A 25,682-nucleotide genomic window follows, 5' to 3' on the forward strand; every position below is an offset into this window, starting at 1 on the left:
GTCATCATCATCAAGGAGATGGAGTAGATCCATTATGAGGAAAGGTTGCAGCATCTGGGACATCTTAGTGTAGAAAAATGGCATGATTGAAGTTCATGAAACAATGTACAGTATGGCATTGGGAAAGTGGAACACTCCCCCAGGAGGCAGTGATGGCCATCAACTTGGATGGCTTTAAAAGAAGATTGGACGAATTCATGGAGGGGAAGACTATCGATGGGTACCAGCCATGATGCCTATGCTCGGCATCCACAGTTGGAGACAGTAATGTTTTTGAGTACCAGTTTCTGGAGACCACAGAAGGGAAGAGGGCTCCTGTGTTCGGCAGCAAGAATACTTATTGCAAAGTATTGGAAGACACAAGACTTACCCACCCTGGAAGAGTGGCAGATGAAGGTGATGGACTATATGGAATTAGCGGAAATGACTGGCAGAATCCGAGACCTGGGAGAAGAGTTGGTGGAAGAAGACTGGAAGAAATTCAAAGACTATCTGCAGAAACACTGTAAAATTAACGAATGTTAAAATGATGTTGGATTGAAAATAAGTGGTATTAGCAACAAAGTTAAAAAGAGTATGCAAAAGTGAATTGATAATGGGTGAAAACATAGAGTTTCAACATGTTAAGATAAGAGGGTAAGGATTTGCTGATTTGATTATATTAATGGGAATACAAAAACGGGAGGTGTGAGGAGGTCAAAGAAACAAGTTAATGAGTTTAAGGTTACAAAAAAGTGGATTTGTTTTAACTTTTTTTATTTTTTTATTTTTTTTTATTTTGTATTTTTTTCTGTTTTTCAGTTTTATTATGTATTTTTGTATCTATGATCTTGTAAAATCTTAATAAATATTCTTAAAAAAAAAAAAAAAAAGAATAGGACTCTGGTCTAGATGAGCCATTGGCTAGATCCAGCAGGCTCCTTCTATGTTCTTAGCAGCATTTGCTTTGGTAGGAATGGGACAAAAGGGCTGTTGGCTTCATGCCCTGCTTGTGAACTTACCGGAAGCATCCTTTCAGCCAACACAAAGAAAGATGCTGGACCAGGTGGGCTGATGTGATCTAGCACAGGGGTCAGCAAACCTTTTCAGCAGGGGGCCGCTTCACTGTCCCTCAGACCTTGTGGGGGGCCAGACTATATTTCGGAGGGGGGGGGATGAACGAATTCCTATGCCCCACAAATAACCCAGAGATGCATTTTAAATAAAAAGACACATTCTACTCATGTAAAAGCACGCTGATTCCCGGACTATCCACGGGCCGAATTTAGAATGCAATTGGGCCAGATCCGGCCCCCGGCCCTTAAAATCATAGAATCATAGAGTTGGAAGAGACCACAAGGGCCATCGAGTCCAACCCCCTGCCAAGCAGGAAACACCATCAGAGCACTCCTGACATATGGTTGTCAAGCCTCTGCTTAAAGACCTCCAAAGAAGGAGACTCCACCACACTCCTTGGCAGCAAATTCCACTGTCGAACAGCTCTTACTGTCAGGAAGTTCTTCCTAATGTTTAGGTGGAATCTTCTTTCTTGTAGTTTGGAGCCATTGCTCCGTGTCCGCTTCTCTGGAGCAGCAGAAAACAACCTTTCTCCCTCCTCTATGTGACATCCTTTTATATATTTGAACATGGCTATCATATCACCCCTTAACCTCCTCTTCTCCAGGCTAAACATGCCCAGCTCCCTTAGCCGTTCCTCATGAGGCATCGTTAGTTTGCCTACCCATGATCTAGCAGGACTTAAGTTCAGAACATTCTTCACGGAACCCCTGCTGACATTTCAAATCCCAACGCTGGGTAATGCTGAGCCAAAATTACAAAGATGGACACCGGCTTAGCTACCCAAGGCATTTCACTTCTTACAATACCCCACACCTTTCAGTGGGGTCTCCCTCGGAGATGACCCGGAGGTGATGCCACTGCCAGCAGCCCCACATCAGGGATCTAATCCCATCAAAATGCTCTCATTGTTCAAGCCGTTTGGCTAATTGAGCTCGTTGCAATATGTAACCACACACATGCATAGCGGGTGACATTGTGGGATTTCAGTGTGTGATAAAAAGTGCAAGGCTTAGTAATTGGGAAGACAGGACACTATCACTTAGCAACCAGCAGGCGCCTTGTAAACTCTCAGGCGAGTCTCTGTCCCATGGCATAATTGTGTAATGCGACCAAGAATATGGCTCCCAGATTTTTTCAATGAATTCGGGACACTTTTTGGTGAGGCAAAAGGCCCTGGGCCCAAGCACACATGCATATTGTATAAAGGTGCAGCGCCCTTCTTTCGCACCCTGTGAAACATAAATGCACAGAGTTTTTTAAAAAACTGAGCAATAGTGCCTGCCCATGGCTCCCGAGCCTCCCCCGATCGGTCAAAACAAAGGGGGAAGGGGAGCAGGAGATTGGGGGAGGCTCAGGAGCCATGGGCAGGCAGTGCGCCATTGCCCAGTTTTTAAAAAATTCTGCGCATTTCACAGGGTGCGAAAGAAGGGCTTTGCACCTTGCCCGGCAGAGAAACCATGCGCCTTGTGCCCCTCCTGGGCAACGGCTGCCCACTCGCAACTCCCGAGCCTCCCCCATCAGTCAAAACAAAGGGGGCAGGAGATCTGTACCGCCGGACGTCCCCGGTTCCCCTTCAGCAGTGGCGGCGGCAGTGGCAGTCGGCAGCCTGGAGCCAGCCAGAGCCGATTGCACTACCAGGCTGGCTCCGGGCTGCTGAGGCTGCCGCTGCCACGTTTCCCGGGGACAGATTTGCAAATCTGGGCACATTCCGGGGATGGAATTTGTCCGGGGACAGATTTGCAAATCCGGGGACTGTTCCCGGGAACCGGGGACGTCTGGTAACCCTAACCAAGCAGCCCTTGTGTGCTGCTCTGTTGATAACAAGAGGAAGTGAGGCCCGTGATCAGACTGTAGTAGTGCAGGACATTGTCACGCAGGGAACAGTGCTGTCAATATCTTTGAATTCCTTGCTTCAGAAATGGGGGAGGCCTGTGCCATTTCACCATCTGAGGTGAAGCAGGAATGTGCTGCTCCCTGCCCCCCCATTGCCAGAATGCCCCCTCACCCTCACTTAACTCCAGAAGAGCCAGGACACTCCTCAAAACATTGCTGCTTGTCTTCTCCACCCTAGGACAGGGAGATGAGCAGCAATGCTGCGTTCAAGGTGCTTCTCAATTCTTATCCACCTGTCATCATGGGCGGAGGAATGGGGTGTGTGGTGGGTGCGGGCCACTCCGGGTGTCACCACTGAGGGGGTGACAAAATGCCAGGTGGCACTCACCACAGGGCCTGCAGCACACTCAAGCCACGTGTCTTTCCTGGCTTGGACACACACAGGCTCCGTGCTGCCCAAACAGGCCGCTCACTTCCTCCCCCCCCCCCAGCTGTAGGGCTGCTAAGTAGGAGGAGGCAGGCAGACTCTGGAGGCCCCACGGTGCGCCCTGCTCCTATGGGTGGCTCCCCGCGCCCCTGGGCACACCGCCCCAGGCACCTGAGTGGTTTCCTCTGCCGTTGCCTGTCATGGGCTGGTTGGATGTAGAGGAATGGTGGGAGGAACTGTGGGATGTGAAACACAAGAGCAGTCAAGTACAGCATTCCTAGAGTGAACATGTTTACACATGGGGAGGATTGTTTGTCCAGCCAGCAAGTAAACTTCCTGTTTCCTTCTGGGCTGGGACAGACTTCCTCTGCATGTGACTAGAGGTGGGTGTGGTCTCACCTGTGCAGGTAACAACAAAAGCACAGGGCAGGGCAGCCATCTCTTTCTCTGTGACTACTTTCGTCAAAGAAGCAACATTTGCTTAGCCAAAGATGCCCTCTTGGCCTCCATCCAAGAGAGGACAAAGGGACTGTCTCCTTATGAAATAGTTTCCAGGTGTATCTTACTTTTCTAAGATAAGTCTGCCTTCTGGGATCCAATTGTGAACAGAATGTGAGTGAGTAAACTCTTTTTATACTTTTATAGAAGACTGTGTCATGTCTTATCTTTTATGAGGGAATAAGGGGAAAATACCAGAACAGTTATTATAGAGGCTTTAGTGAGCCTGAGCAAATGCATCCGCTATGAGTTTAAAAAGGGGAATGTTACTCTGCTAAATTGTGAACTTGTTAACACAAGTTGGAAAGCCTATAATCAAACAGTATATCCTCTCTTGCATCCCTGAACATTCCCACAGGAACCAGCTGGGAAACCTTCAAGGGAAGAAGGCTCAGAGCCAAGGAAGTGGTGGTGGGATGATGATGATGAGGGGTCAGAGGAAGAGACTGGAAAGAGGAGGTGTCAGAACCTGAAGAGTTTACAGGGTTTAGTGAGCAGGAAGAGGCTGTGGCAGAGAGCAGTCTAGAATTAGAGGCAGAAGCTGAAGCAGAAGAGAAGGGAGACCAAGAGGCAGAGATGAGTCAGGCTGGTGAAGAAGCAAGGGGGTCTCTCCCTCCTGCTGTGACAAGCTCCCCTCCCCTTGGTTTCCCAGGACCAGGAGAGGCATGAAGCACGAGGAGCAAAGACAGATACGCAGACAGAGTCTCTGATTGCTTGGGGGGGGGGGAACCTGGAGAGGAGGAGAGATATCTGGCTGTGGGGAGGCAGGAATCTTTAGACCCAGCAACTGCTTCATTGGGGCAAGACCTGAGTTGCTGTGCTCATTAGACCTGACACTCCTGTGTGGATCCTGTTTTGTTAATGAGGAGTTAACTCCAGCTTTCTTTCTGTGATTTACTTCCGGCTCCCTCCTGTCCCCAGGAAGGGTGGGAAGATGAGTGGTCATGCGCCCTCTCTCAAGCCACACCCCTTCTCCACAGGCAATGCCCCTCCCTTGCCCTGCTTTGCACCCTCGCGGAATGCTTTTGTGCAAATGAAATGGGCACGCCTGCAGCTCTGACCATGCTTTTCTGTTTGCCTGGATGGAGAGACCAGTGTATAGAGACGAGCCTATTGTACAAAAGTTACATTTACATTGGTTGCTTTGCCTCAGGGCCCACTCGCATGCGGCCCCTAAAAAGTTGCCCAGAAAGCAGTGTGGCCCTTGGAGTTAGAAGACCCCACCCCCACTTCAGGCTTAGCACTCCCTCCCTGTATTCCATGTCCCTCCTGAATTATAGAGAAAACACAGAGTGTGGAGGCCATGCATTGTGGGTGTGTGGCCTACATTAATCACAGCTCTCCTGGATTTCAGCACGATCAGATGTTTGCCAGAGGGAAGCCAGCACATTCAGTGCTGGGGGAAGGCAATGAGCCCCTTAGAACATTGGAATACAGAAGCTGCTTTCTACAGTCAGACCCTTGATTTCTCTAGCTCAGGATTGCCTAGTACAGTGGTACTTCTGGTTACAGACGCTTCAGGTTACAGGCGCTTCAGGTTACAGACTCTGCTAACCCAGAAATAGTACCTCGGGTTAAGAACTTTGTTTCAGGTTGAGAACAGAAATAGTGCGGTGGCGGCGCAGCGGCAGTGGGAGGCCCCATTAGCTAAAGTGGTACCTCAGGTTAAGAACGGACCTCCAGAATGAATTAAGTTCCTAACCCTAGGTACCACTGTATTTATTTACTGCATTCATGTCCCATCTATGCTCCTAGGCTCTCAAAGTGGCACACATGGTTCTCCCCATCCCAGTTGTTTATTTAGCATCAAGATTTGTTTATTTTTAAAGGCAGGGAATTATGCACACCAAAAATACGTAAATAATGCAGAAACAATACAGATGCACAAATTGCTCCGTTCATGTTGTTCCATAAGGTATAATTAATTATGATTGCATTTATATCCTGCCTTTCCCCCCAAGGAGCTCAGGCTAGCATGGTGGTTCTGCCCCAACTCATTTAATCCCCACAACAGGCTGAGAGGCAGGCACTGGCCCAAGGTCACTCAGCCAGCTTCGTGGTTGAGTGGGGATTTGAACCCTGGTCTCCCAGACCCTAGTCTGATGCCCTAACCACTACACCACACTGCCGCATCGGGATTGAACCCAGTGGCTTCTGCATGCGAAGCAGATGCTCCACCCCCCCCAGTAAGCTACATCGCTTGCCCTCTGGCTGTTGCCTTTCCCTTCTACAGCTTCGGGAGAAGAGATCTCCTGAGCCGTGCAACACCCAGCAAACCCTAAAAACGGATTTCCCTCAGATCATCTCGAATTCTGCCCTAAGCTGCCGGGCTGTTTTTCCCTCCCCGTGCTTGCAATCTGCCCGGGGAGAAGAGCGTCCCGGGGCATGTGCAGAGTGCTTTATCCTTTGCCACTGAGAGATGCTGCCCACCAAGGTTCCTGATTTGCAGCAGTTTGACGGGGGCGGGGTGGGGGGGGGGAGAAACCGATGCTCCTGGGCCCCGTCCCCTGGCAGGGAAGAGTCGGTTCGGTTTCGGATACACGAGGGGAGGTCGGACCCGTCTTGCGCTACGCCTTGAAACCGCTTCTCCCCGATTTCGCAGGAAATGTTTGTCGCTTAAGGGATAATCAAGGCGAGAGAGAGAGAGAGAGAGAGAGAGAGAGAGAGAGAGAGAGAGAGAGAGAGCCAAATGTCAGCAGGAGGGAGGCGCAGGAGAGAGCAGAAAAACCCCCACTGAGAAACCGGCTGTGATTTTATTGGCTCCTGAGCTGCTGTTTAAAGCAGGAGCGCTTGGGAAGATATCTCTGTGTTGGGTTCACCCACCCTCCAAAAGACAGAAGCAGGGAGGAAGGGAGAGAGAATGTAGCCAGTAGGCTTTGCTTCACTGGCAAAGGGGGAAGAGGCAAAAGAAAACCACGGGAGAAAGGAACCTGGAAACCAGCCCAGCTTGTTCCTCCTCCTCCTCCTCTTCCAGAACGGGACCATCATGAACGAGACGGTCGTCCTCCAGTACTTCATCGAGGAGCTGGATGCGAACTGCAGTCTCCTCGATTTGTTGCAGGATGGATTTGATGGTAGGGGAGCTCGAAGAGGGCTGGCAGAGTCTCTCGAGGGGTTCTCGGTGTGAGGGTCCCGGCGCGGCGCGCCCGGGCGCACGGAGCGCGGACGGTTTCAGTCACTCCCTTTTCTCTCTTTTAACTTGAAGGTCCCTACTGCAACGCCACCACCGATCAGATCGGGACCTGCTGGCCCAAGACCAGCGCCGGGGAGCTGGTGGAGAGACCTTGCCCCGAGTTTCTCAACGGAGTCAAGTACAACACCACGAGTAAGTGCCGATCGAACTCTCTCTCTCTCTCTCTCTCTCTCTCTCTCTCTCGCTCTCTCTCTCTCTCTCTGCCTTCGCTTTTCTTGGAGGATGAATTCTGGGCTTTTGGGGTGAAGGTGGGAATGGGTCTTGGTGGAAGCTCAGTGGCAGAATGCAAGATAGATAGATAGATGATGATATAGATAGATAGATAGATAGATAGATAGATAGATAGATAGATATAGATAGATAGATAGATAGATAGATAGATAGATGATAGAGATAGATAGATAGATAGATAGATAGATAGATAGATAGATAGATAGATATAGATAGATGATAGATAGATAGATAGATAGATAGATAGATATAGATAGATAGATAGATAGATAGATAGATAGATGATAGATAGATGATAGATAGATGATAGACAGATAGATGATAGATAGATAGATAGATAGATAGATAGATAGATGATAGATAGATAGATAGATGATAGATAGATATTATAGTCAATATTGCTGGCTCTTTATCTCTTGCCTGTTACGCGTGTCTCAAGGCAGGCACACCACAATAACAGGTAAAAATAGTTTTAAGAACAGTACTGAAGACAAGTTTTGAAATAAGGAGAAATGAACGTCTCAATGGGTGTATCCTCCCCCCCCCCCGTTTTCTCCTTAAGTGTTTTCCTGGAAAATGAGGAGTTTCGTTCCAGAAGAGAACAGATGCAAAATTGCGTTCCCATGTTAAGTTTGGTTTGCTAAGAGTTCATTGACTTATTTCAGTTTTCCCTCGTGGGGAGAAGCGGGAGCTGGGTGCTTTCAAACGGTGCAGTAAAATAATTAAGAAGTAAGACGAGCCACTGGGTGTGTTGTCATGTGGAATCCTTTCTTTCTCGGGGTGTGTGCATTATATCAATTTTAGGAAGTATCTAAGGTCGGCTGTAGTCACTTGGGAATATTCGAGTGTGTTTTGATCTAGTGGTGAAGTTGGGCAAATGTCTTGGCGTCTGCAGGTAGATGCAAATTCCTGGTTGCTACTGGGAATAAAACGCCTTCCCTGATCCGAAGCAAATCAAGCGTGCAGATGGGGAACAATGCGGTTCAGTATGCATGTGGCTCTGCTTGCTCTGGGCAAGAGTAGAGCTCTCTCTGCTCCTGAGTTTTGACCGTTTGGTGCTCCAGATCTGCCTGAAAATCGCATAACCCAGATTTCAGCTCCTAGAAGTCGGTCACCCAGCGACAATCAGCCCCAAGCACTTTATATAAGAGTATATATCATGTGAGTGTTGATCATCACAGACAAATGTGAAAATTTTGACACAGGTTGTTGACACAGTCACCTGAATGTGGCTGTATTTGACTGTGTGATTGTGCTTGAATAGCAGGGAAATAGGTTTTTGAATTTGACAGAATTCTTCCAGAATCAGCAATAGTCACTTCTCAATGTCAGCATTTGTAGATATATCTTGATCTAGTAGTGAAACTGGGCAAGTAATTGGGCAGGGTTTGGGATTCAGAGGAGATAGTGTTGTTTGGGGGGGAGACATTTCGCTGATACCAGGACACAGAATCATCTTTGAGTGGAAATCTGTAAGATCTTTAATCATTATGTTCAACCCACTGATTGCTTTGCAAAATATCTGAGGGACAATATAATCAGGGAATTTCCCATGCTTTTACCTGAGCACCCTGGCACCCAATCAGCACTTAACTGAATCAAAACATGTCCAGGCATCCTAGCCCTGTCCAGGGACCAAAAAGTCTTTTCTGCTAATTCTGGACCACCTCCTGTTCTGGATTACTTTGCATTGTGAGGAGTAAGCCCCAGATCTGGCAACGAATGATGGGACTGTTTCAAGAAGTGGCAGAAAGACATATCAAAATTTGTCTGGCAGGGCAAAAAGCCCAGAATTAAATTTAAGATTTTAACTGATGCAAAGGATAGAGGGGGGTTTGCCCTGCCGGACTTAAGACTTTATTATGAATCAGCAGCTTTCTGCTGGTTGAAACACTGGCTACTTCTTGAGAACACTGACATTTTGGATCTGGAAGGGTACGACAATAGTTTTGGTTGGCATGCATACTTATGGTACGACAAGGTAAAGGTGTATAAAAGCTTTAAAAACCATATTGTAAGGAAAGCATTGTATAACGTTTGGATTAGATACAAAGATTTGTTGGAAAGTAAAACCCCTAGGTGGGTGTCACCAATGGAAGCTAGGGAAGTAAAAAAACTTAATATGGATTCTAAATGGCCAAAATATCATGAGATTTTAGAATACGATGGCGAAAGGGTGAAACTTCAGAGTTATGAGAAACTAAAGCCTAAGGTTCGAGACTGGTTGCATTACCATCAGATAAATGAGACGTTTAAACAGGACAGGAAAATAGGATTTCAGAAAGAGAAGTCAAAACTAGAAACAGAATTGTTGGAACCCAATACTAAGAACTTATCAAAAATGTATAACTTGCTGTTAAAATGGAATACACAGGATGAAATGGTGAAATCAGCTATGATTAAATGGGCACAAGATATCGGTCATGATATTATGTTTGCTGACTGGGAACAGTTATGGACCACCGGTATTAAATTTACTGCATGTAATGCCTTAAAAGAAAATATTATGAAAATGATCTACCGATGGTACATGACCCCAGTCAAGCTTGCAAAAATATATCATTTGCCTAATAATAAGTGTTGGAAATGTAATGAGACTGAAGGCACTTTCTACCACCTTTGGTGGACCTGCCCAAAGGTTAAAGCTTTCTGGGAAATGATCTATAATGAAATTAAGAAGGTCCTTAAGTGGACTTTTCCTAAGAAACCAGAGGCTTTCCTTTTGGGCATGGTGGGCCAAATGGTGCCAAGGAAGGATAGGATTTTCTTTATGTATGCCACTACAGCAGCAAGAATTCTACTGGCAAAGTATTGGAAGACGCAAGAACTACCTACTCTGGAAGAATGGCAAACAAAGGTGATCGACTTTATGGGACTGGCCGAGATGACGGGCAGAATCCGGGACCAGGGGAAAGAGACAATGGAAGAGGACTGGAAGAAATTCAAAATATATCTTAAAAATAATTGTAAAATTGAGGAATGTTAAGATGTCAGGGGGTAAGAAGTAAAGAATTGCAGCAGTAAATAAAAAACTTAAGAAATTTTTGATGAAAGGGAATTAAGACAATGGACCTAAGGGTTGCTAAAGAATTATTAAATAAGGATGCAGGGTAGGGGAGGTATGGGGAAGTCAAAGAAAAAAGGGCATGAACCGATGAGCTTGAAGTTATACTGTTTTATATTGTTCTTTATTATTTGTGTGGAAAATTAATAAAAATTATTATAAAAAAAAAAAAAAGAATGATGGGGCTTGGCTCAGGTGTGGCTCAAATTAACAGCTGCTAGCAATGGCAAGTGTGGGGAATCTGTGGTTATCTCATGTGAAGTAGGAGCTACCTGTGCCAAACCTGTGATTTCCCCAAGAGATGCTTATATGCATTGTGAGTAGACAGCAGGAAACCAGAGCTCTGAACCAATGTGCCAGACACCTGGAAACTATCACAGGACAAGTTTATCTTACTGTATCAGCCACTTCGAAAAGATGACCTGATTGTTGCCTGGAGTCATGGAAGGTGGCACTGCAGTCTAAACCACTGAGCCTCTTGGGTTTGCCGATCAGAAGGTCAGTGGTTTGAATCCCCGTGACAGGGTGAGCCCCCGTTGCTCTGTCCCAACTCCTGCCAACCTAGCAGTTCAAAAGCACACCAGTGAAAGTAGATAAATAAGTACCGCTGTAGTGGAAAGGTAAACAGTGTTTCTGTGCACTCTGGTTCCGTCACGGTGTTCCATTGCACCAGAAGCGGTTTAGTCATGCTGGCCGCATGACCCGGAAAGCTGTCTATGCAGAAATGCCAGCTCCCTCGGCCTAAAAGTGAGATGAGCACTGCAACCCCATAGTCGCCTTTGACTGGACTTAACCGTCCAGGGGTCCTTTACCTTTTTACCTTTACCTGGAGATCTGGAGCTGGAAGGAACCTCAGAGGTCAACCCCTCTAACCCCACCTGCTCATCACAGGTTCTGCAGTGGAAAATGCAACTGTGGAAGGAGTGAGGCACCCTTTGACCTACCCGTTGTGGCTGAACTACAGTTCCCCTCAGTCCCAGCAAGCATAAACAACAACCAGGGGTTGTGGGAGTTGTAGTTCAGCAACACCTGGAGGGCCAAAGGTCCCCCATACCTGAAGTTCAGCATCCCTGAGAGGTGGACATGCAGATTCTATCTCCAGTGGCAGAGAGCCTCTACCTGCTAAGGTAGCCTCTTCCACTGTCAAAAAGCACTTATTGGTTAGGAAGTCTCCCCCAATGTTTAGTCACAATCAGTGGTGATTCCTCCATGGCAGGGGGTTGGACTAGCTCACCTAAAGTGTCCCTAAAGGTAAAGGGACCCCTGACCATTAGGTCCAGTCGTGGCCGACTCTGGGATTGTGGCGCTCATTTCACTTTATTGGCCGAGGGAGCCAGCGTACAGCTTCCGGGTCATGTGGCCAGCATGACTAAGCCGCTTCTGGCGAACCAGAGCAGTACACAGAAATGCTGTTTACCTTCCTGCCGGAGCGGTACCTATTTATCTACTTGCACTTTGACATGCTTTCGAACTGCTAGGTTGGCATGAGCAGGGACCGAGCAATGGGAGCTCACCCCATCGCGGGGATTCGAACCGCCGACCTTCTGATCGGCAAGCCCTAGGCTCTGTGGTTTAACCCACAGCGCCACCCGCGTCCCTACCAGCTCTAAAATTCCAAGATTCCAAGTCTGTTCTATCTTACGCATGAATAGCTATCAGCCCTGGCTATCTGGAAATAGCTCTTGTGTATGATTTAAATGTTTGATTCTAGCATCACTGTAGCACGGTGGTTAGGAGAGGGTGAAGCTGCAAACCAGAACGTCCTGTGTTCAAATCTCGCAGCTGTTGCAAACTCACCTGGTGGCCTTATATGAATGACTCCTCTGCCTTTCACCACAGGGGTGTGCAGTTGTCATCCGATGTGCTGATGTTATTTGAAGTGGGCTTGGAGTGCCTTGATTTGATCTGATGACTTCAAATCTTTGGGAGCTGCAGGGAGTCCTTTTCACACAAACCAAGCATGACAAAGGATACCATAGCAAAGCATCCCAGTGTGTGGTCTACATTTCTAGAGCCATCTGAAAATTAATTAAAATTAAGTTTACCGAGATCACCGACTCTCATTTCCTCTCCTCCTCCTCTTTATTAATTTATTCATTGACTGATTGCAATGTCGTTGATATTGTCTCAGTTGGGTATTACAGGAATGAGCCAGTTTGAGCTTCAGACTTTAGCAGTCTCTCTCCTCCTTTTTGCTGCAAAGAGGAGTTTCGAAGGATCTTCTTTCAGGTTTTAACTCAACCCAGTTAGTTGTTACATCCCAAGTGGGACCTGCAATTAGCTGAAATTCGCCATGGGCCAAAACCAGGTTTAGATCCTGGCTTATTTCAATAGAACCATGGTTTGAACAGACCATGGTTTGTCCTGGTGTAGCAAGAGAATGTGGTTAGTTTACACCAGGAAGCTTCCAATCTCTTCTCTGTTGCCAGGGAAGAAGAGGCAGTTGAGCCCATCGCTCATGAGCTGTCATTGCTGAAATGCTAAATTATGGTTTTGTGTTATGTCTGGACCAGGTCCAAATGTCTATCTCTGCGTATGTGTTGCTGGTTGCAATATGTCATTTCCAGTGCCTTAGTTACTAATAAACAGAGGAACAGGGGAATGTTCACGCCATTATTGTCCCTGTACTGAAAAAATCAAGGACACCTAAATACTCAAACAGCAGCATCACTGCAAAAAGCGAAGGCAGTTTCACAACAAACCATAAACTGTGTTGTGTGGTTTTCCCTAATGACTGGGATAGCTGCAGAGCTGGCAGAGGATGAGACTCTTAATCTCAGGATTGTGGGTTCAAGCCCCCCCCCCAAAGATTCCTGCATTGCAGGGGTTAGACTAGATGACTCCACAATGCTGTGATTCTAAGAAGTTTTGGAGTATAGCTTGCAGCCAGATGGGGGTGTAGTTTGAAAATTCTGGAGTGAACCAGGTTGGGGGACACTGGTTTGGTGAATTGCAAAAAAACAACTGCCTTGCTGGATCGGATTCATCAGGCCCAGCATCCTGCTTTTTCAGGAATAGTTTAGGACAGATGTCTTCAGGAAGCTTCCCAGCAGCAGTCCCCACCTCTTTTGTCATGTTCATTGTCTGGTATTCAGTAGCACACATCTCTGAACATGTTGCTTGCACTTAGCTGTCACCGGTGATACGCGCCTTCTTGACTCATCCATTTCAAACGTGATCTAAGTCTCACTCCTCAAGGAGGCAATGATGGACACCAGCTTGGGCGGTTTTAAAAGAGGACCGGACAAATTCATAAGTGGAGGAGAGGGCTTTCAGTAGCTACTACCAAACCACCAAAGGCCGTAACCATTCCAGCCACTGCAATTTGCCAGGCTGCAGATCACACCATACAGTAATTACATAAAACAAGGCACCAATGATGTGAAGAAAGAGTCAGAATTCATAAATATCACTTGCTAGCTCAATCCTACGTAACTTAACCCATGTTCAAGCTCCGAATCTCCTGCACAACTTATTGCAATACCATCTAGCTCTCGCTTTCTGATTATATATATATATATATATATATATATATATACATATATATATATACATACACACACACACATGCTTTTCAGGTTTATACATTTCACTGATTTTACAATCATTTTAGCATTTCAAAACTTGACATCCTTCCCCCTCTTTCTGCAGTTCCTTAAATTTATTTTTAACATCTTCTGCATATCCAAATCAACTTAATTTGCTCATTTATTCATCTACTTTAAATATATACAGTGGTACCTCAGGTTACATATGCTTCAGGTTACACACACTTCAGGTTACAAACGCTTCAGGTTACAGACTCCGCTAACCCAGAAATAGTGCTTCAGGTAGTGGTTAAGAGCGGTAGGCTCGTAATCTGGGGAACCGGGTTCGCGTCTCCACTCCTCCACATGCAGCTGCTGGGTGACCTTGGGCCAGTCACACTTCTCTGAAGTCTCTCAGCCTCACTCACCTCACAGAGTGTTTGTTGTGGGGGAGGAAGGGAAAGGAGATTGTGAGCCGCTTTGAGACTCCTTAAAGGGAGTGAAAGGCGGGATATCAAATCCAAACTTTGCTTCAGGATGAGAACAGAAATCGTGCTTCACCGGCGCGGCGGCAGCGGGAGGCCCCCTTAGCTAAAGTGGTGCTTCAGGTTAAGAACAGTTTCAGGTTAAGAATGGACCTCCGGAACGAATTAAGTACTTAACCCGAGGTACCACTGTAGTCTTATGAAACTGCAGGTTATTACAATAATCCTGCCAATGTCCTCATCTGTTGACAATTTATCTGTAAATATTCAATAAACCATTTCCATTCTTTTATAAAAAGTTTGTTATATTGATTACATATTCTTCCAGTAAGTTTTGCCATTTCTGCGTATTCCGTAAGTTTTGGTATCCATTCTTCCTTTGCTGGGACTTCTGCTTCTTTACATTTTGGGATGAGCAACATTCTTGCCGCTTTCTAATCTTTTTTGCAGCCAGAGCATAATGTGCCTCTCTATTTATCACAAAACTCTTAGCGTGTCTCTCTCTCTCTCTCTCTCTCTCTCTCTCTCTCACACACACACACACACACACACACACACACACACAGAGTGCCAGATTTACATATAAGCTAAACAAGCTATAGCTTAGGGCCCCACTCTCTTGGGGGCCCTCAAAAAATTTAAAGGAAAAAACTGGATGTACATTTCCAAAATATAAGATAAGTTCAACAATTACTTTGATAAAATACGTATTTTGTTACGTGCAAATGGCTTTAGATACCTATTAATTACCACATAGCATATACAGTGGTACCTCGGGTTACAGACGCTTCAGGTTACAGACGCTTCAGGTTACAGACTCTGCTAACCCAGAAATAGCACCTTGGGTTAAGAACTTTGCTTCAGGATGAGAACAGAAATTGTGCAGCGGTGGCGCAGCAGCAGTGGGAGGCCCCCTTAGCTAAAGTGGTACCTCAGGTTAAGAACAGTTTCAGGTTAAGAACAGACCTGCAGAACAAATTAAGTTCTTAATCCGAGGTACCACTGAATTCAACACAAAAAAGCGACAATTTGTGGTTGACCAAGGACAGCTGGGCATATAAAGGGCCCCATTGACTTCAGTAGCTTAGGGCATCATCAAATCTAAATCCGGCCCTGCTCTCTCTCTCTTTCTCTCTCTCTCTCTCTCCCACACACACACACACACAAACGAACAATTTCTGCCATACTAAGCCTGCTTCCTGGAGTCAGCAAAGGTATTAGCAATCGATCTCTTAGATCCCAATATAAAGGGCAGATCAGTGAGTAGCATATGTTGTCTTCCACCTGAGCTATAGCCACATATGCAGAGCCTGTCATAATATGGAACCCTGTTGCAGTGGCCACCCAAAACTGCTTTGGGCATCACATGGAAACTGAGCTCTCTGAAACCATTTTTTAATGTACCAGGCACAGGTATGGTCAAGTAGCATGCTCTGTGATGCTCTGTTTTCAGAAATGGGAACCGTGGCGAGAAGCTAGGATTCCTAATTAAATGCAATTAATTGCATTTAATTAATTGCATTTAATTAATTAATTAATTAAGCTCTTCTGGATTCTACCAAGATGAACCAATTCCGAAGTTGTACATGGTCAGAAGAGAATTCAATTCTGCATAGTACAGTGGTACCTCGGGTTAAGAACTTAATTTGTTCTGGAGGTCCGTTCTTAACCTGAAACTGTTCTTAACCCGAGGTTCCACTTTAGCTAATGGGGCCTCCCACTGCCGCCGCACCACCACCGCACAATTTCTGTTCTCATCCTGAAGCAAAGTTCTTATACCTGAGGTACTATTTCTGGGTTAGCGGAGTCTGTAACCTGAAGCATATGTAACTTGAAGCATCTGTAACCCGAGGTACCACTGTAATAACTCTCTATAAGGTACATCGTATAGACTTTCCAGTGTTGTGAATTACATTGTGAACCACCCTTTGTGCTGCGAACCATCCTGAGATCTACGATGGAAGGGAAGTATACAAGTAAAATAAATTAATAATAATAATAATAATAATAATAATAATAATAATAATAATGTAGGTTATTACCCCATTCCATATAGCACAAAGGAGGAAAATGTTCAGGGGGCTGAATTGATGAAATTTAGCTGGGTGCAGTCAGCTCTTACTTTAAGTGTTGGCCACCTCAGTTCTGTGCAGAAGAGCCTCTTTTCTGCCTCCACAATGCCAGAAACCACGAGAGGGGAGAGTGGCTCCTGTGTTCGAATCCTGATTGCAGGTTTCCCAGTAGAGACATATGGCTGACCCCTGTGAGAATGGAGGTGGAGGACTAGAGAGGCCGTTGGTCTCATCCAGCAGCCAGGCTCTCCTTCTGTTCTTAAATGTTCTCCCTCACCGAACTTTCAGATCTTGACACATCGCTTTGGCTGAACTCTTAACTGCAAGAGATGGAGACAAATTGCTTTTGGGTCATTCTCTCAATTATTCTTTACCGTACGACATCCTTAAGTGTGGGGTTCTGCGCTCTTAAGTAAATGGTGATTCATAAAAGAAAATGGGAGCTGTGATTTTATGTAGTCTCCCTCTCTGTTAACGAATGGAACAAACGAGGAGGGAGGTGAAACAAAAACCCACCCCGGTTACTGAAAGATATAATTGTCTCACATCAGAAATAATTTCAGATATATGTGACTGAGGAGCCAGGAGGAAGACGATGGGACAGCCATTATGTGGCTGCGCTGTAATTACGGAGAAATTTGTGGTTCCAAATGAACCTTTTAACCTGGCTTATTATATGCCAGGTAGGTAAATGTAATATTTGAGGAACATTGGAAACTTCCCTGTCTGTCTGTCTCCCTCCCCTCTCTTTCTCCTAGCCTAGATTCCCACAGCTTGCCAAGGAAACATAGGTATTTTTTTAAAAAAAAACCATGGAGCATCATAATGAGAAGAAACAGTTTGGGAATTATTATGGGCAGTAGTAATACTAGTAGCCGTGTAGTTGTTATTTATACAGTGGTACCTCGGGTTACATACGCTTCAGGTTACATATGCTTCAGGTTACACACTCCGCTAACCCAGAAATAGTTCTTCAGGTTAAGAACTTTGCTTCAGGATAAGAACAGAAATCGGGCTCCGGCGGCGCAGCAGCAGTGGGAGGCCCCATTAGCTAAAGTGGTGCTTCAGGTTAAGAACAGTTTCAGGTTAAGAACAGACCTCCGGAACAAATTAAGTACTTACCCCGAGGTACCACTGTATAACAAATAGCAGTGTGTTGGTGTTCAGAGTTGTTAAGAGTTCCAGCCAGCCAGGCAGCTCTGCTCTATTCCAGGATACACCATTCCCATAAAAGATCACATGCAAATTTTATACAAATTGTGCGCTCTCTCTCTCTCTCTCTCTCTCTCTCTCTCTCTCTCTCTCGTACTCTCCTTTGGAGATGCATAACTGCCTACTAGGGAAGGTCCTAGGAAGAGCTGACTTCCAAATTCTGGCTGCAGGCACCAAGAAGACACTGCCCTATGTCCTAGCCAAATGCCCAATTGAGAAACAGTTGAGGGAGGTGGGTGTGCTTAGCCCAGAGGAGGGGCATCTGAAGGTACCATGATATCTTCACGTCTAAAGGGCTGTCCCATGGAAGATGGAGCAAACTGGTTTCCTGCTGCTCCATGGGTAGGACCCGAACCAACAGATTCAAATGTTAAGAAAGGCAGTTTCAGCTACTGAACTTTCTGTTGGTAGGTGGAAGAGACTCCCTTGGAAAGTAGTGGACCCTCCTTCATCAGAGGTTTCTAAGCAGAGGTTAGAGGGCCAACTGTCTAGGGTTCTTTAACTCTGATTCCCGCATTGCAGGGGGTTGGACTAGACAAGCCTTTGGATTTCTTCCAACTCTACAATTCTGTGATTCCTCAGATATTGGGGAGGGAGTGAAAGGGGAACTGAGAGAAGCGCTGTATCAGAAGATCTTGGGAATGACAAAGCTTATCCTCACCTCCAGTTCAGTGACACAGCCCTGTAGTACCAACCACAGACACCTGCTCCCTGACTCTTGCCTGCGCTCATAAACTTCATGTCATGAATGAGCCAGCTCCCAGTGAAGGTTTGCAGCCAGCTCTCAGGGAAGGTTTATAGCCAGCTCCCAGTGAAGGTTTGCAGACAATTGAAGAAAGCAGCCAGGAACAGAGAGGGTTAACTGCCATGCCAGATGAGCATTGGCTAGTGCCGACTCCCCCACCCCTTGGAATGCCTGTTGATAAGGGAATGGCTGAGAGTGGGCCAGAAGCCAGCCAACACTCTAAGGAAGTGCAAACTGGCGCGAACAGAGAAGGAATCAGTTTGTCAGAATGGGAAGAGATTGGAGCTGATCCAATCCCTCCTAAGACTTGGCTGAGGGGAGGGATGTTAGACTGGAAATAAAGCAAGAGGTGAAAGTGAGAAAGTTATATCTTCTGTAACCAGAAGTGGTCTTCAGAAGGGTCATCGTGCTTGATGATGTTGGGAGGCTGTGTTGGAGCCATCCGGAGCTATTTTGACAAATCATCCTTTTTAATTAACTACGCTTACTGTGTCATCTGGGACACGGGTGGTGCTGTGGGTTAAACCACAGAGCCTAGGACTTGCCAATCAGAAGGTCGGTGGTTCAAATCCCCGTGATGGGGTGAGCTCCCGTTGCTCAGTCCCAGCTCCTGCCAACCTAGCAGTTCGAAAGCACGTCAAAGTGCAAGTAGATAAATAGGTACCGCTCCGGCGGGAAGGTGAACGGCATTTCCGCACTCTGCTCTGGTTCGCCAGAAGCGGCTGGCCACATGACCCGGAAGCTGTACGCCGGCTCCCTCGGCCAATAAAACAAGATGAGTGCCACAACCCCAGAGTCGGTCACGGCTGGACCTGATGGTTAGGGGTCCCTTTAGCCTTTACCTTTACTGTGTCATCAAGCTGGGAACTGGACTCCTGACACTTCATAGAGAATCACAGAGTTGGAAGGTACCTGTCAGGGAACTGCCATCAGAGACAGAGGTGGAGGAAAGGCTCCAGAGCGATGCCGGAGAGGGTCCCAGCAGGGAGAGAGGCAGCCCAGCTGCTGGGGAAGGAAATCAACATAACACCAGGAGAGAAGGGGGGCAGATGGGGGAATCGGAGAAAAGGCTCCAGGACTCCTCACCGGAGACTAGTGGGGAGAGCACGGGTACTCCGCTGCCCACACCCTCCCTGCGCAGAAGACTTCCGCGCAGGGAGAGTAGGAGGAGACTTGGCGTCAAAGAACTTTTTTGCTGGAAGAAGTTTAAGAAACGCCCACTGACGGATTCTGCCAGCGACTGAGACAGCCACACAGTGAAGGGCTGTCCAGACAGAAAGGATTCAACCAGGCAACCAAGCCAAGAGCGGCGGCAACTTATGCATGAGCAACCCCCTAGAACCATTACAGCACCTTGAGGATCATCTAGTCCAACCTGAGTATTCAGCTGCCCCATATGGGGATCAAACCTACAAACATGGCATTATCATCGCCATGCTCTAACCAACCGAGCAGTTAAAATGTGAGTTGTGCTGACCACACCATAGTAAACAATGTAGGGGTTTTTTTATATAAAAAACCCACAACCCACAGCAATATGGCATCAGTGTTGTTGAAGGAACCCCTATAACATGCATCCACTGGCATAAGCCCACCAGGAAGCAGATTGCCACATTCTCCACCAGTGAATGGAAGCGCAAGAGATGATTTCAAGGGCGGCGTGTGACGAGTACCTTAGCCTTGAGCTGACAAAAGCATGAATGATTGTTGCTAGGTTGTTTTTCCCCAGGAGCTGTAGGTGCAGAGCCACAAGGTCAGCTCTTGCCATCTGTCTCTGCTGAATGGGAGCTGCGGCAGATCGCTTCCCAGGCTGAGCTTTTCCCCACTGCACGGAGGTACAGGGCTTGCATCTGCTAGCCTCTGTCCTGTTTTTTAGCACGTCGAGACAAAAATCCAGGTTTGCATGTGAGGAATGTGTCCCTGAGATCTCTCTTGCATGCGGTTGCATACACAAAGTTCTCATTGGCGTGGGGTTGAATGCAGAAGTGAAATCAGCCATGCTTCGTTAGGAAAATGATGGTTTTTGTTTTGTTTTATTTATTATTATTTTTAGGTTTTTTTAAATCAAAATTATAACAAGTCATATTATCCAAAAACATATCATCCTTATTTCCCCCCCTATTTTTCCTCTCCACCCCCCACATGAAATCAAATGTTTATTGGATGGATTTCCCCCCAAACTGATCTTTGAATTCTGAATTTGTTATTATTCACATTTTATACTGTATTTTATGCTATTTTTTGTTGCATCAATTGTTTTAAATTTGTTGTTAGCCGCCATGAACCTGGTTTTTAAACTGGGAAGGGCAGGGTATAAATAAAAAAATATTATTATTATTATTATTATTATTATTATTATTATTATTATTATCCTCCCAAGCACCTTATTCTGTCCTTCCTCACTTTGTTGCCACCCCGCCCCCTGCTTTTGCCGCCTGAGGCAACTGCCTCGTTCTTTTTTTTTTGTTTAGTCGTTTAGTCGTGTCCGACTCTTCGTGACTCCATGGACCAGAGCACGCCAGGCACTCCTGTCTTCCACTGCCTCCCGCAGTTTGGTCAAACTCATGCTGGTAGCTTTGAGAACACTATCCAACCATCTCATCCTCTGCCATCCCCTTCTCCTAGTGCCCTCAATCTTTCCCAACATCTGGGTCTTTTCCAGGGAGTCTTCGCGTTCTACCTAACAGTAAAGGTAAAGGGACCCCTGACCATTAGGTCCAGTCGTGGCCAACTCTGGGGTTGCGGTGCTCATCTCGCGTTATTGGCCGAGGGAGCCGGCGTTTGTCCGCAGAAAGCTTCCGGGTCATGTGGCCAGCATGACCAAGCTGCTTCTGGCGAACCAGAGCAGCGCACAGAAATGCCGTTTACCTTCCCACCGGAGAGATACCTATTTATCTACTTGCACTTTGGCATGCTTTCGAACTGCTAGGTTGGCAGGATCAGGGACCGAGCAACAGGAGCTCACCCCATCATGGGGATTCGAACCACCGACGTTCTGATCGGCAAGTCCTAGGCTCTGTGGTTTAACCCACAGCGCCACCCGCATCCCTAACAGTACCTAACAGTAGAGCCGGCTATATTTGCATGCCAACCACAGTCTCCAGTAAGCTGTTTTCAGTCCCACATGTAGGGAAATGTTCCAATGCTTTGAAACATTGAGAAGGCAAGAATAGCCCTCCTGGAGCAGGCCCAAGGCCCATCGAACATCCTGTTCCCACAGCAACCAACCAGACGGGGAGCCCACAAGCAGGATGTGAAGGGCTACAGCTCTCTCCTGAGCTTGTTCCCTGACCAACTGGTACTCAAAGGCATGGGTACCTGGCCCTGGTGACTAACAGCCGTCGACACTCATGTCCTCCACGAATTTGCCTAAACATCTCTTAAACTAAGCCTTGCTGTACATCTTGTGGAAGCCGATTCCACCGTTTAGATCTGTCCTGGGTGACGAAGAGCTTCCTTCTGTCTTCTCTGAAACTCTCCCCCATTCAAGCTGCATCTGAAGACCTCTCTGTGGGAAAGTGCTTGCGTAATATAGTTGAGCGAGCAAGAAAATGTGAGAAAGGAATCCAGGCTCTGCCGTGCTTTCTGATCTAAAGGAATTAAATTAGCATTTTTGGATGGGTTTCATTTTTAATGCATGCTTATTGTCAGGGGTCTGCCATTGGAACAGGGAAGGGAGACAGAGGGGCAGCTGGGATACAGGGAACCTCCGAAAATCTTGCGAAGCAGTTCCTCTTCCTGCCGTGGGGAAAGCCACACCTCCAGTGGGGAAGAGGGAAAGGGAAGAGGGGAGCCCCAGCACCGCACCTCATCAGTCTGAATGTGGGGAAAGCCACACCTCCAGGGTAAAGGAGGGGAAAGGGCTAGAGGAGGATGCTGGGAGCCCCAGCACCACTCCTTGCCAAGCCGGCCAGGAGGGAAGCATGCCTCTTCCGTCGCCCACCTTGTGCAGAGTGCGAAACACAAAGAAGGGAGGAAAAGGCTGGGGGTGACTAAGCTCTTATGTTGGGGGAGCACCCAGAAACAACCACTCCCGGATTCTGCTAGCGATTGAGGCAGACATGAACTTGTGGTTGTGCACTGTAAATAGTTTTGCACCAAAATAGTAAAGTAAAGGGATCCCTGACTATTAGGTCCAGTCGTGACCGACTCTGGGGTTGCGGTGCTCCTCTCGCTTTACTGGCCGAGGGAGCCGGCGTACAGCTCCTGGGTCATGTGGCCAGCATGAGTAAGCCGCTTGTGGTGAACCAGAGCAGTGCATGGAAACGCTGTCTACCTTCCCGCTGGAGTGGTACCTATTTATCTACTTGCACTTTGACGTGCTTTCGAACTGCTAGGTTGGCAGGAGCAGGGACCGAGCAAAGGGAGCTCACCCTGTCGCAGGGATTCGAACTGCTGACCTTCTGATCAGCAAGTCCTAGGCTCTGTAGTTTAACCCACAGAGCCACCCACGTCCCTGATCACCAGGGCTAGCTGGCTAAATCAGTCCTATCTGGGCCAGCGAGGAGACCAGGGGAGAATTAGCTGTGGGATCCCAGAGCGGGTAATCTTCCTAAAAAGGGGAGGGGGAGGGAAAGAAGGGGAATAAAAGATCAGGCTAAGTTCAAATTGAAAGCGAGGCAGAATAGCTTGGTCTTACAGGCCCTGCGGAAGGAAGTTAAATCCTGCAGGGCCCTGGTCTCCTGGGACAGAGCATTCCACCAGGAATTTGACTATGAAGTCAAAGAAGCAAAAGGCCACTCTACTTTTAAGAACATGGCTCACATTCCGTCAGGTCTCTCTCCCTAGGCCACACCCATTTTCTGCTGGCCATGCGCCTCGCCAGGGCTACCACACACCCTTCTGGGGTGTTGCTGCCTGGCTGGAGTGTGCCCTTGTGCTCTGGTCATGTATCTTTCTCGCCATGGTGGAGGACAGAGAGGGCTATGTGAGTGGAAATGACGTGGGTCATTTCCCTACTTTAAGGACCCGGGTGGTGCTGTGGTCTAAACCACTGAGCCTCTTAGGCTTGCCGATCAGAAGGTCAGCGGTTGAAATCCCCACAACAGTGTTGAGCTCCTGTTGCTCTGTCCCCGCGCCTGCCAACCTAGCAGTTCCAAAGCGCACCAGTGCAAGTAGATAAATAGGTACCACTGCGGTGGGAAGGTAAACGGCGTTTCCATGCGCTCTGTCACGGTGTCCCGTTGCACCAGAAGCGATTTAGTCATGCTGGCCACATGACCCAGAAAGCTGTCTATGGACAAACGCCAGCTCCCTTGGCCAGAAAGCGAGGTGAGCGCTGCAACCCCATAGTCACCTTTGACTGGACTTAACCATCCAGGGGTCCTTTACCTTTTACCTTTACCTCAGATTAAGAACTTAATTCGTTCTGGAGGTCCGTTCTTAACCTGAAACTGTTCTTAATCTGAGGTACCACTTTAGCTAATGGGGCCTCCAACTGCTGCTGCACCACTGCCACACGATTTCTGTTCTCATCCTGAAGCAAAGTTCTTAACCCGAGGTACTATTTCTGGGTTAGCGGAGTCTGTAACCTGAAGCGTCTGTAACCTGAAGTGTCTGTAACTCTGTATTACTGTACAAAGTTGAAATTTGCATTCGTTGCTCCCCCACTTTTGCCTCTGACCTCGCCCACCGCTGTCATGTGTCTACCCCCAACCTTTGGCAGGTTACTCAGAAGGAATTGCAGCTCTTGGGCTGAAAAAAATGGAAATTTGGCCTGAATATGATATTCCAGCAAGTTCAGATTTCCTCAGCCTTGCATGGCATTTGACTGTGTCCAAAATGTCCGCTGTAGGACCGGTGGATTCCAGCCGGCTTTTGTGGGTCACAAGTTGCAGCGGCCAGATCTCACCCATTCCTGCCTGAGCAACCTTTCCAAACATCTCCCCCCCCCCATACTTTGTGATCTGCTATTTGCCTCCGTCACCCGCAAGGTCAAGATTCTGTTTACTTTTCGGTTTTCTGTGCTTATTTTAGCATTTTGCGTTATGTACACAATCTGCTCCGAGCGCGACAGATTGGAGCTGGCATCAAAACGCCTCTTGGTAATTTAATAAACTCTCAAAGCAAACCATCTCAGGGGAGTGGCGGTGGCGAGGGGTGGGGGGCAGAGAGAGCTATCGAAAGTGGGAGAAGCAGATGGGATGGGAACTTGCAAAATTGCTCTGCTTGAGTCCTGTTAGAGGAGCCTTTTAACGGAGCCACACGGTTCTGGCTCAAAGGTGAGAAACAAGTTTGGGCTGCGCGAGAGGAAGAGATATTTGCAAACAGGTACAATGTGGCATCAGGTGGGATGCAGGTGGCACTGTTGGGACACGGGTGGCGCTGTGGGTTGAACCACAGAGCCTCTTAGGGCTTGCCAATCAGAAGGTCAGCAGTTCGAATCCCCGCGAAGGGGTGAGCTCCCGTTGCTCGGTCCCTGCTCCTGCCAACCTAGCAGTTCAAAAGCACGTCAAAGTGCAAGTAGATAAATAGGTACCACTCCAGCGGGAAGGTAAACGGCGTTTCTGTGTGCTGCTCTGTTTTGCCAGAAGCGGCTTAGCCATGCTGGCCACATGACCCGGAAGCTGTATGCCAGCTCCCTTGGCCAATAAAGCAAGATGAGCGCCGCAACTCCAGAGTCGGTCACGACTGGACCTAATGGTCAGGGGTCCCTTTTGAGGAGATTTCACCCCTCCCATATCCAAGAATCTCCGGATGAGTCTGCTGATTCTCCAGAAAGGAGGGGCAGTGTTCTGCTCTCTACTTATTCTGCTCCAGCACCACATCAAAGAGCCAGTCAGTCAGTGTGTCGGAGAGAGAGAGACTGAGTGTTAGAGATTGTGTGTATGCTAAGAGCAGCTGCAGACACTCAGTGCAGTTCAGCATTCATTTATGTTTAGACCTCATTTAGCTCTGTATATAGTTGTGTATTATAGCTGCAGATAGAATAAAAGAAGATATTCTACAGAGCTGCTCTCCGAGTCGTTTATGCTCTGCTAGACTCTGCTATACTCTGCTGTGCGACGACTGTCTTCTTGTGGGAGTGAATCCGGTGCTCACAACTCTAAGCTGTGAGTCCACAGCACTTTGACCTGTTCCTGTGCAGAAGATGGTCTCTGGAAGTGCTACCCAGCTCCCCTAGCCCAGTTGGGGCTGAAGTGGACGAGTCCAGTTGGTGACACTGGCTCAAGGGCGATGTTGACACCTTTACCTTTACTTTACAATGTAGCATCAGGCACCGCCGCACCATACATTTAAAGCACTATGATACCACTTCAAACCATCATTGGCTTCCCCAAAGAATTCTGGGAGGTGTAGTTTATTAAGGCTAAACATTGGATCAGCGCTTGAATTT

General features: G+C 47.3%; 1 protein-coding gene across 6 annotated transcripts in view; it reads left to right on the forward strand.

The window, feature by feature from the left end:
• The window catches only part of CRHR2 (corticotropin releasing hormone receptor 2), a 204,642-nt gene that overhangs the window by 49,544 nt on the left and 129,416 nt on the right, over positions 1-25,682 (forward strand). For 2 of the 6 annotated variants that reach the window (XM_079946965.1, XM_079946970.1), the window contains one exon: positions 7,023-7,142. In XM_079946965.1, coding sequence (XP_079803091.1) covers positions 7,023-7,142 — 120 coding nt within the window. Of the gene's footprint in view, positions 1-6,506; positions 6,892-7,022; positions 7,147-25,682 lie in introns of those variants that run through there. The other 4 variants (XM_079946967.1, XM_079946966.1, XM_079946969.1 and 1 more) reach the window with 4 other exon arrangements.

Source organism: Podarcis cretensis (genome assembly GCF_951804945.1).
Source record: "Podarcis cretensis genome assembly, chromosome: 12".
In the NCBI taxonomy this organism is placed as follows: domain Eukaryota; kingdom Metazoa; phylum Chordata; class Lepidosauria; order Squamata; family Lacertidae; genus Podarcis; species Podarcis cretensis.